Genomic DNA, 16,744 nt, shown 5'->3' with positions numbered 1-16,744 from the left:
GACACTTGCATAGTTCACTCCCAGGAGGTAGTCAAGGCTATTTCTACCACCCACAATGCCTCCCAAAATAGAGTCAAATGGTGTCTAGGAGAACAGGAAACAGGTCCTTCCGAATTTGTTTGATGTTCAGTGGTAAAATCTCAGAGACCTTTCCCTTTTAAAATTGTTATAGCATATTACTTAGAGAAAAATGAAAAGTGCACCAAAACACTGCATATGTGAGAAATTCTGAGAGCAAAGGCTCTCACTGCAACAGTTTTAGATATCAAGATACATCCAGGCCTGGGGCTTCTAATTGCTAGATATCTTTCTAATAGAAGCAGCTTAGTCAACTTTGACATTGGTTGTAGAGATCAATTATGCACCAATGACCACATTATTGGACTAATCAGGCAGTGTAGCTTTCATATCCTAAGCCAGTAAGTACTGTGACCTCGGCACACATGCCCTAGACAGCTCTCTGCTGTGTCTTGATCTCCATCATTTCAATTCTCTGTGGCTCCTGGAAATACTGCAACCATTTAGGGGACAATGCAGCCTGTAAGTCAATGTTCAGAACAGTGTGCTCTTCTAGTAGCACCTGGAAACTTATTAGGATGTTAAAAAAAATACTATAACAAAACACAACAATAGCAAAACCCAAAAAACTCAGGTCCTACATGACATCTGCCGAAGAAGACTGACTATTCCCTTTTTAAATGACCTAGAATGCATGTAGGCATGCCAATTCATGAGAAGTACATCCCAGGACAGATTGCAATATTCTTGATGTTTCTCCTGAAAATGTAATGCCTCCATTTCCAATTATTCACTTTGGAAGTTAAGAAGAAACAAGCAATTACTAGGAATAAGACATAATTCTTGACATCAAGATTGCAGAGTTGAAGGTCCCAGTCTTCAAGCTCCCACAGAAACTCTAATTTTAACAACTACCCACAAAAGACAGTAGTTTGACAGGAATCCTGGAGTCTAACTGAGAGGTGCCAGCTCCTTGGTGAAATAGGATAGATGAATTGAAGAAGAAAAGGAAATCTTCTTTTCCCCATATCATCTTCCTTCAAGATGATACAGCTTAGTGCCTGGAGAGAGACTTTCTATATAACTTCTATCACAGGAGAAACACGAGAATCTTTTGCTTCATGATACAGTGCCTATGAGCCAAATCCTGAGTGAGCTAAATATTCTGGGATTTCGAAGAGCAGGGAAAGGAAGTGGGGTTTTCAGTAATAACTTTGTAGAGGTCAACCAACAGCAGAAAGCCATAGTCACCAGCTCATAAAATTCACCAAAAGCCTGGTCCATAGACCTGGTAAGACATTCTAATGGTAGCTTCCCTTTTTAAATGGTAATGGCCCTAGTTTGTGAAACTGTTTGGGAAGGATCAGAAGGTATGGCCTTATTGAAGAAGGTCTGCTGGGTGCTGGATTTCAGGTTTCAAAAGCCTACACCATTCTCAAACAGCTCTCTCTGCCTTGTGTTTGTGGACAAGGATGTAAGCTCTTGGGGATTGCTCTAGTGCTATTCCTGCCTGCCTCTGGCCATGATCCCTACCAGGATGGTTGTCTTAGTCACTGTTCTGTTTCTGTAAAGAGACACCATGACTAAGGTCATGCTTAAGAAAGAAATCATTTAACTGGGTGCTTGCTTACAGTTCAGAGGTTTAGTCCATTATCATCACAGCAGGAGCAGGCATGATGTTTGAAGAAGTTCCTCCTGAGAGCTACATCCTGATCCATAGGTGGGGTGGGGGCATCGAACCTAGTGTGAGCTTTGGAAATTTCAAAGTCCACACCTAGTGACACACTTCCTTCAATAAGGTCAGACCTCCTAATCCTTTTAATCCTTTAAATAGTATCATTCCCTGATGATTAAACATTCAAATATATGACCCTAAGGGGTCCATTGTTATTTTAACGATCACAATGGTATGGACTTACCCTCTGAAACTCTTTCCTCTGTAAGTTTTCTTGGCCATGGTGTCTCATCACAGCAACAGAGAAGTAACTAAGACACACCCCCAGGACTAGCAGGACTCCACATAGCCCCTTTCACAGCAGAAGTTCTATGTCTCCTAGACAGAGCACACAGGACTCTACAGACAGTACACAGCCAATAGGTAGCCTTGAACACACCAGGGCACTGTCATAGGAAGAATGGAGACTTTCAGCCAAATCTTGGCTCTGCAGTTTTGAAAGAAGGCCTCAAACTTCCCCAGAAGAACGATCAAAAAAAAATAGAATGGGGCGGCTGGGCGTTGGTGGCGCACGCCTTTAATCCCAGAACTCAGGAGGCAGAGGCAGATGGATCTCTGTGAGTTTGAGGCCATCCTGGTCTCCAGAGAGAGTGCCAGGATAGGCTCCAAAGCTACACAGAGAAACCATGTCTCGGGGAAAAAAAAAAAAAAAACCTATAATTTTTTCTTTAAATTGTTATTATTAAAACACTAGTTTTATGCTATGTGTTTCCATTTTTATTATTATTTTTTATTAGTTCAAATTAGAAACAAGCTTGCTTCACAATTCTCCCTCCCCCGAGGCCCCTCCAGGCCCCTATCTCATCCCCCCCTCTGCTCCTCAGGGAGGGTAAGGACCTCCATTGGGGTTCCCCAAGGTCTGTCATATCATCCTGGGCAGGGCCTAGGCCCTCTGCCATGTGTCCAGGCTGAGAGAGCATTCCTCCATGTGGGATGGGCTCTCAAAGTCCCTTCTTGCATCAGGGATAAATACTGATCCACTACCAGGGGCCCCATAGAGTGCCCAGGCCTCCTCATTGACATCCACATTCAGGGGTCTGGATCAGTCCTGTGTTGGCCTCCCAGACATAGAAACTACATTTTTAAAAGATTCTAAGACCTTTAGCTACAACTGAGTGCCGAAAGTCTTTTTCTCCAGAAGCAAAACAATAAAGACTAGAGGTGACTGCTTGTTCAAATGCAGTCAACAATGCATAATTTCAAGGAACACAGGAAAGATAACCAAAGAAGCATGACATCACTAAAAGGAGAAAATCAAGCTACAGGATCTGGCTCTAAAGAAATAGAGGTCTATGAACTGCATGGCAAAGAATGTAAAACCATACTATCAAAGAAGCACAAGTAACAGGTGGACACAGACAGCAAACTAAACACAATGAAATCAGGAGAGTAATATGCAAACAATGAAAGCTCACCAAAGTCAACAACCATAAAAAAGTTAACAGAAATCTGGAGCTAAATAATACAATGTATGAAATTAACAACTCAAGAGAGCTTCAACAGAAAACCCCATTGAAAGAGAGAAATGAAGCCATGAGTCACCAACAAGCCATTTGAAACCATCCAGTCTGAAAGAATAAAAGGCAGAAGTGTAAGGAACAAACCCTTATGTACAGAAAGAAGAACAGAAAACTTTCCTATCTGGGGTGGGAAATGCTCACCCAAGTCACTGACATTCAGACACTCAAAGCAAATTGAACCTGAAGAAGTATTCCCATGCTGCTCAAGTTTTCACAAGTTAACAGAAAGAGAATTCTGCAGGAACCTCAAATGACAACCGCTACATTACACAGCACAGACTCTGCATGCCTGGAGAGTGGAAGTATACAACTTAAGCAATGAAAGATAAAACGGTAACCACGAATAAGTCACTGGCAAAGCTGCCACTCATAAATGAAAGAGAGACTTTCTGAACAAACCAAAGCTAGTACTGTTGACCACAGCTTGGCCTGTCTGACCAGAAATTCTGGAGTTCTTTAAGTGGCCATGAAAGGGTGTTAATTAGCAAAGTGAAAACTCACCTACAGAGCCAAGTAGAGTTGATTGTTCCTACAAGTTCTAAACCCAGGGACTCAACCAACATCAGGTTGGAAACATTCAGGAAAAAGTGTTGTCCCTTCTAAACAGGCACAGCCTACATTTTCTATACCATTATTCCATAGAATACTCTGCATGTGAGTGTGTACAAGCATATACATATTTATATAGCATTTTCATTGCTTAGAATGACTGCAATACGATTTTAAAATAGAATCAAGGCCTCCAGGCCCCACAATCACTAAATCACAAAGAAAAACAGGATATTATTTAGCCATTATAAAAAGGAGGGAATCCTGCAGCTATGACAATGTGGAGGGATTTAGAGGACATTCAGCTAAAAGAAATATGCTGGACATAGGAAGAAGAGAAAAGCTGTGCAGTCTCACACGTGGAATCTAAAACAGTAAGATTCACAAGGAGAGCAGAATGGGAACAGACAGGGGCAGGAAACATGGAAATACAGAAGTTAATGGTCAAGTGGTGTGAAGCTTCAGTTCAACAAAACAAGTTAATCCTGAAAATCTACACAGTGCAGCCCATGGCTACCAATGCTGCCTGGATTGCTTAGTGTTGCTAAGAAGACAGATCTAATGATAAATCCTTACTAGAAAGATAAGCTGTATAGATAATGAGATCCACAGAAAGCCTTGGGAAGTGAGGGTGTCCATGACTCTGAAGCAGTGATGACTTCTGTGTTCATAGCTCCAAATCTGTCATGTTATAAATATTAAATATACAGGGATTTTCAATTTTACTCATTGTTTTGAAAAAGAAATAATAACCTTCCCCTTCATTTTGATCATGGCTGTTTTTCTATTGCTTTCTCTTAGGAGGTAGACTGAGAACATTCAAGAAGAGATGGATGGAAAACTACATGTTGTCTTTTCTATAGCTAATGTGTACAAAAGTGAACTTACTGTAACTTGCCCCTTATTGTTGACATTTGGAATTTACTTTTCTCCTTATAGCTTTTATCCATGAGTATCCCCATACACGCAATAAATTAGTTATTTTACTAGTTGGACAATCCTGCACTCTGAAGTTTTATGTATCCCTCAGAGTACATTAGCAGGCAATGAAATCCCAATGAGTAAAATTGCGGACATAGTTATAACAGTGCTTTAAATTAAATAGTTCTTCTAATTCATTTCATAGAACAATAGGCATAAAAATGCTAGTAATAAAATGTAGCCATTACATATTGTATTATGAGTAAAAATACTAATGTTGTGAACCGTAGCAAACGCAGAAGCCTCCATCCTTTAAAACAAAATACAATCCAGCTCCTGCAAATGAAACTTGAGTCTTAAATAATGGAACTTTAGCTCAAATGACACCATAGCCCAATTCTGAGTCCAAATATTCCAGAGCAAAGTTTTCAAAACTCTACTGTTTAGCAAATGGCTAGTTGGATAGTCTTCTTTTCTTCACTTAGTCTGTAAAAATATACCTTCATCTTCAAGAGCTCATTTATACTGTAAATTTAACATTGTAATGGTGCTAGACATTATTGACTCAAAGGAAGAAACAAGAGATGTAGACAGCATGAGGTGATAAGCAAAAGGAGAAAGGAGAAGCTGGCTGGCATGGCTTCATGTTTGTCAGCAAGGGCTCAGAGGCTTGCTCTGTCATGTCAGGAGCATACAGCCTTTGGTTAGTGTAGAACTCAGTATTTAAGTCAGCCAACATTTTCTCAGTGTGCGTCTTATGAGACAATGGATTGAACAAGCGAAGCAGCTCCCCCACAAAAAAGGAAAACTGATATTCTGAAGGGATTTAGACGTGCTTACTCATATACCAAACATTTTTATACCACTGGACATTTGAAATTCACGAGAATAGTTGTATCTAACTGTATCCCTATAAAAGCACCAGTGAGAGACATGAGTGAAGTTGAAGGAAATACAATAGGGCATTTTCAGTGGCACACAGGCAATGCCACAGCAGAAAGGACTCTCAGAGACAAGTCTAACTATAGCATTCGGGGGATTTTTAACATTAAAGCATTAGCCAGCTGCAGAAAAGAGTGTTTAAACAAGAAAGGAGGTCAGCAAGGTTGTCAGGCTGGTTGCCAGTGTGGAAAGAAGTCAAGGGTCCCAGAGGTACGTAATTAATGGAAAAGCAGGTAATCTCTTGAAAAATCCAGCAGAAGAGCCATCTACCACAGAGCTGAGTCCCTTGCCCACACTGTAGCCCTTACAAGATATGGCACTTCCTCCAAGCATGTATCTCTAGCAGGCTCGTGACTGAAGAGCTACCTAATTAACCCAATTACTGAAAACCTGGTCAGAACACTCTTTATTACTTTTTAATCTTTTCCCCCTTCCACCTCCGGTCCCAGTAAAGCATGTTTTGACATCATTCCTGATTCTATTTTCTCCACAGTAGCTCAGTATCCTCCTGGAATTTATTCGCTGCCAGACCAAGTCTGGGTGAAGTAGTATACAACTTGAAAAACAGGACTGAACTCACAGTTCTGTTGCTTCGCCCAGAAGAGCCACACTAGCATCAGCAGAGGGGGCCCTGAGCATTTTGTACCTGGCATGGACCATCTAGGAGACAGAGACAGAGCCAGCAGTCTTGCTCAAGCCATTACACCATTACAACCACCAGTCCAACAAAAAATGTAAAATGTACCCAGCTCAGAGAGTAAAACTGAATCATTACTTCCTCTCACAAAGCTTCCTTCTATTCCTACATCAGAGAATGACTAGAAAACAGGCTAACTTCTCCATTGAACAAGATAGGGGTTCACTTGTGTATCCGTTCATAAGGATTTACAACATCCCTGTCCATTCCATTAAAACCACCAACTAGATACCAGCCAGTAACTGGCTCTTCTCCAGAATTAACACATAGGTAGCCTCAGGGAAGGAATTCTCAGACCCATCTCCAGAAATGGCTCTTAGAAAAAAAGCAATTGCATCTGACTACACATCCACCAGACACTGTAACACACCAGTTTTATTTCCTGGGCCCAGGAGACCTATGACTATAAATAGCCTCTCTAGTAATAAGCTCTGGCGAATCCAGAGGGAAGATTCAAGAAGGTATGGGGCCTAGCTTGCTTGGAAAGGGCACAGAGAAGAATAGATTTTTGTCTTCATTGAATCCATCAAGGGAATGAGACTCCATGTACCTAAAATATTGGAAACTAGAGGCCAGAATGTGGGAGGCAGACACACTTGAAATGAAATGCTAACTCCAGTGCCGAAAACCTTTGTGAAAATGAATATTTCTGTATCTCTTTGTTTTAGTTTCCTCCTTCAGTAAATTAGAGATAATTGTACAAACACCACAAAATGAATGGAAAGATGTAAAGGAATAATTCACATCAAGTTTTAGTGTCCAGTAAATGTTAAAAAACTAACCAAACAAAAAGACTTTCTACTCATGCTATAATTTCCTTTAGAAGCAATGAGGCCATACAACTAACACTCCAACCTTCTGGCAAGGCAGGATAAAAAGACCCAACAAAAGGGTCTAAAGAAACATTTTAATTCTTAAAAGGAAAAGCAGTAGATATTTGTATACTATAATCATGGATATGGCCTAATATATTATTAGCATACTCTGACAACGCAGAGGCTTAGACCACCAGTGTCACAGTTCTGATGCATGGTTACATGTCCCTGCTGGCTAGGAAACCACAGTACTAGAGGAGAGGGTGGCATGGGAAGGTGGAGGGAGAAAGGGCACCACCACCTAAACTCACTTCTCGGCAATCAGCAACAGACTCAGTAATGCCCTATAGGACTCATGAGACATAAGGCCTGCAGGGAATTAAAAATCTGTGCCTTGTGGCCCCCTTATGAATTAGATTCTATTATTATTTGTTTTGTTTTGGTTGTCAAAGCAGAACAAATTCCTAGAAATGCCCTTTCATCCTACACCATATTGTATAAAATTGTGTAACACTGGGAGCTGAGCTGCAAACACAGATTGAAATCATGAGAGTCTCTGGTAAGGGCTGCACTGAAACCCATTGCAGGCTTTGGAAGGAAACCAATAAGGAAGAAAAGAAAACTTGCTGTGTCTGTCTAGACTCCATGTCACTAGAACTGAACCTCATGTCCACAGGAGACCATAAGAGTGTGATAACTAAGGTTACCTACAAGGTGACCACCTGCCAGCTCTGCTGCACAATCAGTCTCCCCAAACTTCATCTCCCTCAAGCCTCCATCACCTCTCCCACGCCTCCATCTCTTCTCCCTCATGTCTCCATTTCTTCTCTCATGTCTCCATCTCTTCTCTCCCATGTCTCCATCTCTTATGTCTCATGTCTCTATCTCTTCTCTCTCATGTCTCCTTCACCTCTCTCTCATGTCTCTATCTCTTCTCTCTTGTGTCTCCATCACCTCTCTCATGTCTCCATCACCTCTCTCTCTCACGCCTCCATCACCGTTTTCAGGAGGAAAAAGCACACATATGAAATTCAGATGTTGCCTTTCCCAGGGCAATATTACCTGCCTTGAGTGATCATTGGTGAGAAAATGGCAAACAATTTTAAACTGTCCTCAGAAAAATATTCTTTAGCTAATCATTAATACTATCTCCATGGGTAGTAATTTTTAGAATGAAAAGCTACAACACTTCAAGTTTCTAAGTGTACTACCATGGGAAAGAGCCACTTGTGGTGTGACTCCCAAAAGGGACCCCATTGAACAGCAACAAGCTTTCAGAAGTGCAGGCAGGGGTATTTGCTCCCGAACAGAATATCTGAGCATCTCCTGAGATGTGACAAACATATCATCTGCAGTGTCCAATAACATTCTATGTAGGACTATACAGAATGGCTATATATTTATTTTAAAATTTCATGAAGCCCATGGTTTTACAAGTATTATTGTTAGGATGAGACCATCATAAAAGAAGCAAGGTGACTAAGTGAGAAACGTTAAGTAAATGTTAAGCAACTAATACCACAGATACTCATGGACATGGCAGAAACATACAAAGGTGGCATGCCAGTGACTCAGAATTGGAAGCATATCGCTGTCTCTCAGGACAACTCCCATGGTTGCCAACAGTTCTTCACATTCTTTAATCTTACTTCAGCCTGGCTAATAGGATTTTTGAACTTACCTTGTTTCATTCATTCCGATAGCTAGACAGTGAGTTTCTTATCATGACCTGTTTTGGAAGGGCACAGGTAAACAGAGATGCCTTGATTCCCATGATCATGGCCAAGCAGGAGACAAAACAAAGAGTGATAACATAGCTTTATGGCTGCAGGCCAATGGAGAATCTTTTCAGATCAACAGTAGACCTATTAAACTATTCTGACCTTACGTATGGGATACTTAATAAGCACCTATATAACAGACTGCTGGAACAGATAAATGAGTACGTCATTATAATCTAACTTTATGAGCATTGCCAAAAGAGTTCCAAGAGTAAACCTTCACAGGTAGACACAAGGAAACTGTAACCCCAGGGATGACACCTACCTTGGGCACACTCTTCACACGAAACAGTATATTCTGGAAGGAGTGTCCATCATTGGCCTGCAAGACTACAACATCAGATGTGCTGTCTGAGCCATCGTGAGCATAGAGGAGGAGGCCCCTGGAGAGGTCATCCAGGTGGAACTGATAGATCGGGGCTGCAGGTGCTGGAAGCGTTTGGAGCAATTGGCCATGAAGTGGAGGATCAAGCACTGTCACCACCACATCCTGTGGGTTGTCATCATCCCGGATGTCAAGCAGCTGGGTGGTGATGGCTGCCTGCTCTCCTTTGCTGATGTGGAGAACCTCATTTCTCAGCACGTATGGGGCCTGTGGAGTTGAAGGCAGTGGGAAGAAGGGCCATTTAACAGGTTAAGGTAGGATAAGACAGCAGTGTGCCGAACTTGATTAAACTCCTTCAAGAAAATAACAAAAGTGCCAACCTATTCCATGAAAAAAATATTTGTCAGAGGTGGAGTGGGCCATAGTGATCAGGGTCATTTCATGCTTCTGGATCTGAGGTTTCTCAAGCCACTTCAAAACCAATGCAAATAACAAATACCAAAACCAACACAATACAAAACCAAACCAAACTTGATACAATACAATCTGCAAGTGCTACTTGTTTTTTGAGTTTCTAATTTCTCAGTCATCACCATACCATCTGTATTTGCACAAGAACACAGCTCAGTGTCAGGAAACACAATCAGATGTCTGAATCCAAGAGATATGCAATTCAGGGCCTCATGTTTGGGAGGCGAACACTTCACTCTAGGCCACACTACAACATGCTGACACAATGGCATAATTCCAGTCTCTGAATCCATGCTGTTACTAGTCTCTCCTGGTAACATTCTTCTACTTACATTCAAATCTTGGCAAAGTCCCACCCCAATTCAGCTGATAAAGCCATACAAGATCCAAGACATGGCCTGGTAAGACAACCACTTTCCTAATTCATGTGACGCTCCTAGCACAGCAAAAGTTAATATGTTTTCCTAAGAAATTTCAGGTTGTCTCTATTATCTTAGTGACCAAATAAATGTTCCTTCCCAGAGACAAAAGTTAAGAAACCACAGCAGAACACACACACACACACACACACACACACACACACACACACACACACACACACACATTAAGAGAGGGAAGAAGGAAGGTAGGGGGAGAGAAGGAGAAATGGAGGAAGGCAGAGAGGGGGAGTGAGAGAGGAGAAGAGGAGAAAGAGTGGGGGCAGAAGCCAGGAAGTCAAGGAAATGTTATCCAAGTTTTTATGTTTGACGTCGAACTGTCTAGGATTTTCCTCAACATACTGCCTTCTTCAACCCAAATGGCTTTCAAAACTACACCAGCACCACACTCCCAGCTTCCTGGAAGTCACAATCACTCACCATCATAATATGCAACTAATCCAATCCACCACTATAATAGCCACTCTATGATACCCAGGTGAGAACTCTCACACTGTGTGTGAGCCTATGCAGAAAAATGAATAGACCCTCACACTCTGAAAGTGGAAAAGGTCGAGGATGATATAAAAAAATCTACCAACGGAACATACCAAATCAACAATGTCAGGGTCAAGAAGACAGTGAGATACTACACATACTTAAAATAACTAAAAGAAGTTAATCTTCCTTCTAAAATTCCATCTTCAAAAGGTTAAATTGATAAAAAGTGCATCACACAATAAGTAAAACTGAAACATGCTATTGTTATTTGTTCACTTGACTATGGGGAAACAAACAAAACCCAGGTATCTGTAGGAACACACCATCTCAGAGAAGGTTGTTGGTCAATATCTACCCAATATCGTTCACTGTAGTAGCCCAGATACAAAAAGCAAAACCAAGACATCTGAGTTTAAGAACTAAGAACACCTAGGCCACTGAGTCTCAAGACTGACTCGGCTTTTATAGAGTCACATGTGTTAGCTTTAATTAAATCAAGACTTATATACTTACCTTAGGACCAGTTTCTAATATCTCTTCAGTGATGTCGCCTCTGATGTGACAGTGTCATTAAGAAGAGCCGAGGCAGGTATCACTATCACATGGCAGTCAGTCCTGACTTAAGCTTATGCTGTTACTCACAGTATATGGCCAGTTTTACTTCGGGACTGAAGTTACCAGGTTTTGGTATTTGGTATATTGTTTCTGAAGATGGTATTTCACCCTCTTTCTGTTCAGTCAGTGTATGGAGATAAATATGTAAAACTAGGGTATCCTAGTGAGAATTCTACAGCTATGAGTGAGTATATATGTGAGTTTGAGTGTGTGTTTATTTATTTATTTTTGCACATTTCATCTATTAATTCGTTCTAGTCCAGCTTTTACTATGTATGGATTATGGACCTGGAATTAAAACTTCTCACGGCAGTGAGGAGAACAAAATGTCAAGGGCCATTTTCTTGAATTTCCTTGCCTCTTCAATGATTTCCTCGGGTCTATGTTTGGCTCTTAGCCATAGTGATGCTTCGATTAAGTAGATTCCTCATAGGATGCTTCAAGTACTGTAACTATTATACCCCTGAGAGGGGCTGTGAAGAGAAACAAACTACCCAAGAACAAAGAAAACACTAACAAGTGGGGCAGTTTTAGGTTATTCTGTACGTCTAGCATCAAGTTCAATTCATCAAGGTGCCAACAGGTAACAGTCTAGAACACAGACTGTGAAGCCAGCTCTCCAGACACAAACCTTGACTTTTATCAGCTACATCATCCCAGAAAAACAAGCTCATCTCCAGTCCCTTAGTTTTCTCATCTGTAAACTGGGGACACTATTTCACAGGATTGGCACACGATTTGACTCAGTATCACATGAAATACATACAGGCCAGAGATGCATGAGAAGAAGTTATTATTGTCAATGCTATTATCCAAAGAACTAAAAGTCAATCAAATGGCATTTCATGGTAAAACTATGAGAACATCACCCCAGCTCAATCATTTTCATTAAAGTTTCAGGAACTCTGCAATTGTTCTTGAGTACCAGTGGACATGGCAACTTGTGCATTGCTGGGCATTTTCATTACCTGAGTTGAAAATGCTTCTATGTTGATCAGCTGTGGCTCAGAGAAGAACTGCTGGTCACTAATTTTCAAGGAAAAGTAGCCTTTCCTAAGAGAGTACGCAAGGAAGAAGTGAGAGAACATGATCACTATATTTGTTTTGAGAGAGAAAAGGATTAAAGTATTTTCAAGCTATAGTCATACAACAATTTAGATAAAATCATTACAGTAATACAGTATCTGCATCGTAGACAGATGAAACTAATTAAACATCCTCCTCGTGGGGCTGCTCGGTGGCTCAGTGGGTAAAAGCATTTGCTGTCAAGCTGATGACCTCAGTTCCTCAAATCTCAAGGCAGAAGGAGATGACTGACCTTGAAAGTCACCTTCCCTGAGATCATTCATACACACACTCCCCCATCTCCCTCTTCCTGTCCCCACATACTCCCCCATCTCCCTCTTCCTGTCCCCACACACTCCCCCATCTCCCTCTTCCTGTCCCTCCTTCTTTCTCTCTCTCTCTCTCTCTCTCTCTCTCTCTCTCTCTCTCTCTCTCTCTCTAACACACATACACACACACACACACACACATATGCATGCACACAGGAAATAGACACCTTTGAAAATATTTTGTGTTTTAAGATCTTACTGTAACATAAAAATAACACAACTGGAGCTGGGCATGGTGACAAATGCCTTTAATCTCCCACCAATATTAGTGAGGCAGACGTAGTTGGGTCTCTGAGTTCAACGCCAGCCAACTAGTTCCAGAACACTCAGGGCCATACAGAGAAACCCTGTCTTAAAAAAAACAAAAAACAAACAAACAAAAAAAACCACACAATTGTTTTGTTTCATATTTTTAAAAGACACACACACACACACACACACACACACACACACACACACACACACACCAGACAAATTCCTTGTTGGTCTCGAAAGGTTGGATAATGGTTAAACTGAAGAATAGAAAGGAATCTTATACCTCCACCAGCTTTCAATGACACCCTCCCCAGCAGTCCCTCTACACACTTCTTCCAAATTCTTGTGAGTGGACCCCAACAATGTTTGAAGTACTGGACTGCATAATGCCATTTCCAGCTTCTTGCCCTCTCCTTACACCCATTTACTGTGGATACAGCTAAGAAGGGATGGCTGAGTTGTCTCTGAAAAACTGGGAGTGGGCTGTTAGCCAAGAGGCAGTCTGACCATTTGACTATGGGTAATCATCAAATAGTATGTTGATGAGAATGTAAAACAAGGCCATCTGTAGGAAAGAGGTGAATGACAATGGAGTCCCACTTTCCTTTCCTAGTTCTAGCTCCGGAACTTACCTTGGAGCAATTGATCCTAATGTCATTGAGTATGAAGCACCTCTACAATGCTAGGGCCATCTTATTACTAATTTTGCTTAGTCAAAATTGATTTCTACTACTTGTAACCAAAAAGACCCAATGAAGGCTCAGTCTATTGTGGTTTGACTTCCTACTTCAGATGTCTAATAGCTTCAGACCTTGTTAGGAGGGAAGGCAGAGTTGTTTGTCTTCAGCAACAAGCCAAGCACAGCTCAGTGCTGACTGTCGAAGTGTGTGATTAAAACATTATAAGAGATTATAGATTCTGGTTGATTTTGGGTGATGAAAAACCGGGTCACAATTACCAGAGACTGCGATGAAGGGAGTAATGATTTTTTTTTTTTTAAGGAGACCAGAGTAGGGTTGATGGAATTGTTTTCTATGTTGACTTTGATCGAAGTAACAACACTGTTTATGCTAATGGAACAGACACCTTAAAACAGAATTTCACTGGGAATTCTAGCTCTGTTATCATTAGACACCTTCTTGCTCTTTTATCAAGTTCTTCCTCCTTCCATTCTCCTTCCCATCTCAATGCTGCCCCTCCTCAGTCCCACCTCTAAGCTTCAAGAGAATGTGACCAATAGAATCAGTGGAGTGAACAAAGGAGGGACTGCAGTGTGGTGGCACTGAAGTCCCTCTAGGAGTGCTCAGTATCTCAGTTTCACCACAGTTGCTCTGGCTACATTAACAGATTGGCTCCTACTGCACAAGACTATTCTAAGCCCACAGAAACTCAATTCTCAAGAATTCTTATCTTAATCATGGCCCATGCTTTCATGAAGATGAAAAGAAACACACACATTATGCCAAATTGATTTTTTTGTTTCATTGAGAGACAAATAATTTTATGTTTTATGTGTCTCTCCCATTCTTGTTTTACTATTTTTGTCATTTCATTTGTTTGATATGTTTTAGATAAAGAAAATGATGCCAGAATTCCTAAATTGCTTAGTTTTATCCCATTTAGGAGTGCAAAGCTAATTCTGCAGGAAATTGGGTGACGTGTAGAAAAAGTTAAATAGACAAGAAGGTTAATTTTGGTTGTCTATGGAACTTTGCATTTTTCCACAAATGATTTCAAGGCAAATGGTTCCAGACTCAGAGCTTGTGTAGCTCTGTGAATGTGGTATGTGCATATGTGCACTCTTGTATGCATGTGTGTCTGTGTGTGGGGGGGAAAGATGCAGATACTTGAGAACTATATTATACTATCAACCAAAATAGGCACAGGTGGTGGAGAAGGATTTGGGGGAGTGGTTGGATGGCAGGAAACACTCCTCAGAAGTGTGAGCTTGTTTACAGCAATCCCCATCCCTTGAGGAGAGGAGCATGTTTGTCATCACTAGAATAGCAGGGAGACAGCAATCATTGTAGCTAAAGGCATGGTCTGGAGAGTCGGAGAGTGTTGGTTGGGAGGGCCAGCTCTGTACTTATTACTCATATTCTTCAGGCCGTAGAATGGGAACATGATTTACACAGCTCACACGGAGTGCTTAACATAATTCCTGGTTCAACAGGAGCACTCGATAAATGTTAGTTATGCTTGCTCCTATGATATGATCTGTGCAGATTACCAAAATCATCTCTGAACTATGATAGAAAAACCACCCTCTTTTTTCTTCCTATATATCTTTTAGCCTAAATCTCAACCAATCAATCAATAAAAGCAATAAGAGAAACATCCATGGTTAGTGTTAGCGGTAAAAAATATTCCGATGTGTCCTTATCCCTGCTTTGTGAGCTTCGATCCCTTGTCACACACAGTCTACGGTGAATTATCTGGGCTAACTAAGCAGATCACAGTGACAGAGGACACAGAGGCTAATTTTTGGGGTACATTCTGTGGTTTCTCTTTAGTAGATTTACTCTGCTAATTATAATGCTATATTTGCTTGGGTTCTTGTTAATGTTCAATTGCATTCCAGAAGCATATGTCAGCCAGGGTAGGGAAGACAGCCAGAAATGTGTGTAGCACCGGGGGAAAATTGGATCATGCTTAGAAATTAGCCACAATTAATCCCATAAAGTGGATAATAAAAAGTTAGGTGTGACTACAAGTTTTCTTCCCAAATTCTAGGGGCCAAAGTACACCTAAACAAGCTAATCTTCCATCCTTTACCTTCCCATGGCTCCCTAACATTGCCCTCATGTGGAGGAAGCAACTCTAGCATCTGGCTATATAAAACAAGTTTTGTTTCTGTGGGGCCAAAAACCTGGGTAATTATACTCAGAATTTTCCTGCCACATCAGAGAATTACCCATAATTATGTGATAAAATGAAAACACCTCAAACAGAAGCATACTCTCCAAGCAATTACCGGGGAAGGATGACAGGCAGCTGAAAGCATTTGTGGAGTATCGATCCTTCCCTGTGGGAAGGGGTAGTTATTAAGAAGGAGGTTGGGGGTGGATGGGCTGAGCCAGGTTGGAAGGAGACGGCAGGCAGAGAGCAGTGCTGGCTCACCTGAGCTTCTCTTTGCTGTGCACGAAGCGCACCTTCTTTCCGTTTACATCTTTCCAGCTAAAATGTCCAGCCTTTTCCAGCTGGACCTCTTTGCCATTTCGTGAGAGCAGCAGCTGACCGTTGGTGGGTGTGCTGACAACATGGAACAGCAGATCTTCCACTCTGCCATCCTGGTGTTGAATGTTCAGGAGAGAAAAATCCAGTGGCTTCATTGAACCAATCCCAAGGATCAAGGAGCCATTCACATGAAGACTCGGGGTGTACATTTTGTCTAGAAAACATGAGAACAGAAAGGTCAGACTTGTCATGGTCACTCATTGGATTCCATGTTTTTATTTTAAAGAAATGGCCCTTTAATGCTAATTCAGAGGAGATAGAGGGCATTCTACAACTACAGCATCCTTCTACCCCAGGATTCTCATCTGGAAGCACATGAGGAAAACCAGAGCTTAGGCAGAAGAGTCAGATTGCAAAGTTGTTGGAGGGCAATATAAAAATAAATTTAAAAAATTAAGCTAGCAATTGTTGCTTGGGTATGGAAAAAACAGTATAAGATACAAAAGGGAAAAAAAAAACAAATTGACTGGCATCATTAAAGTTAAAAAACATTTGTACTTCAAAACACCAATATTAAAAGCCAACCTCCAGAATGGGAGAAAATGCAAATCC

At 41.2% G+C, this 16,744-nt stretch overlaps 1 protein-coding gene across 1 annotated transcript in view; it reads right to left on the bottom strand.

The window, feature by feature from the left end:
• Positions 1-16,744, bottom strand: part of LOC100753685 (extracellular matrix protein FRAS1) — a 269,806-nt gene that overhangs the window by 118,563 nt on the left and 134,499 nt on the right. Inside the window, exons 26-28 of the mRNA XM_035453056.1 lie at positions 16,076-16,346; positions 12,275-12,359; positions 9,244-9,570 (exon numbers count right to left, since the gene is read on the bottom strand). Of these exons, the coding sequence (XP_035308947.1) occupies positions 9,244-9,570; positions 12,275-12,359; positions 16,076-16,346 (683 nt within the window). The remainder of the gene's footprint in view (positions 1-9,243; positions 9,571-12,274; positions 12,360-16,075; positions 16,347-16,744) is intronic.

The sequence above is a fragment of the Cricetulus griseus genome, assembly GCF_003668045.3.
Source record: "Cricetulus griseus strain 17A/GY chromosome 1 unlocalized genomic scaffold, alternate assembly CriGri-PICRH-1.0 chr1_1, whole genome shotgun sequence".
Lineage (NCBI taxonomy): Eukaryota > Metazoa > Chordata > Mammalia > Rodentia > Cricetidae > Cricetulus > Cricetulus griseus.
Note: the sequence above shows the minus strand (reverse complement) of the source record. Positions and strands in the feature narration are given on the sequence as shown.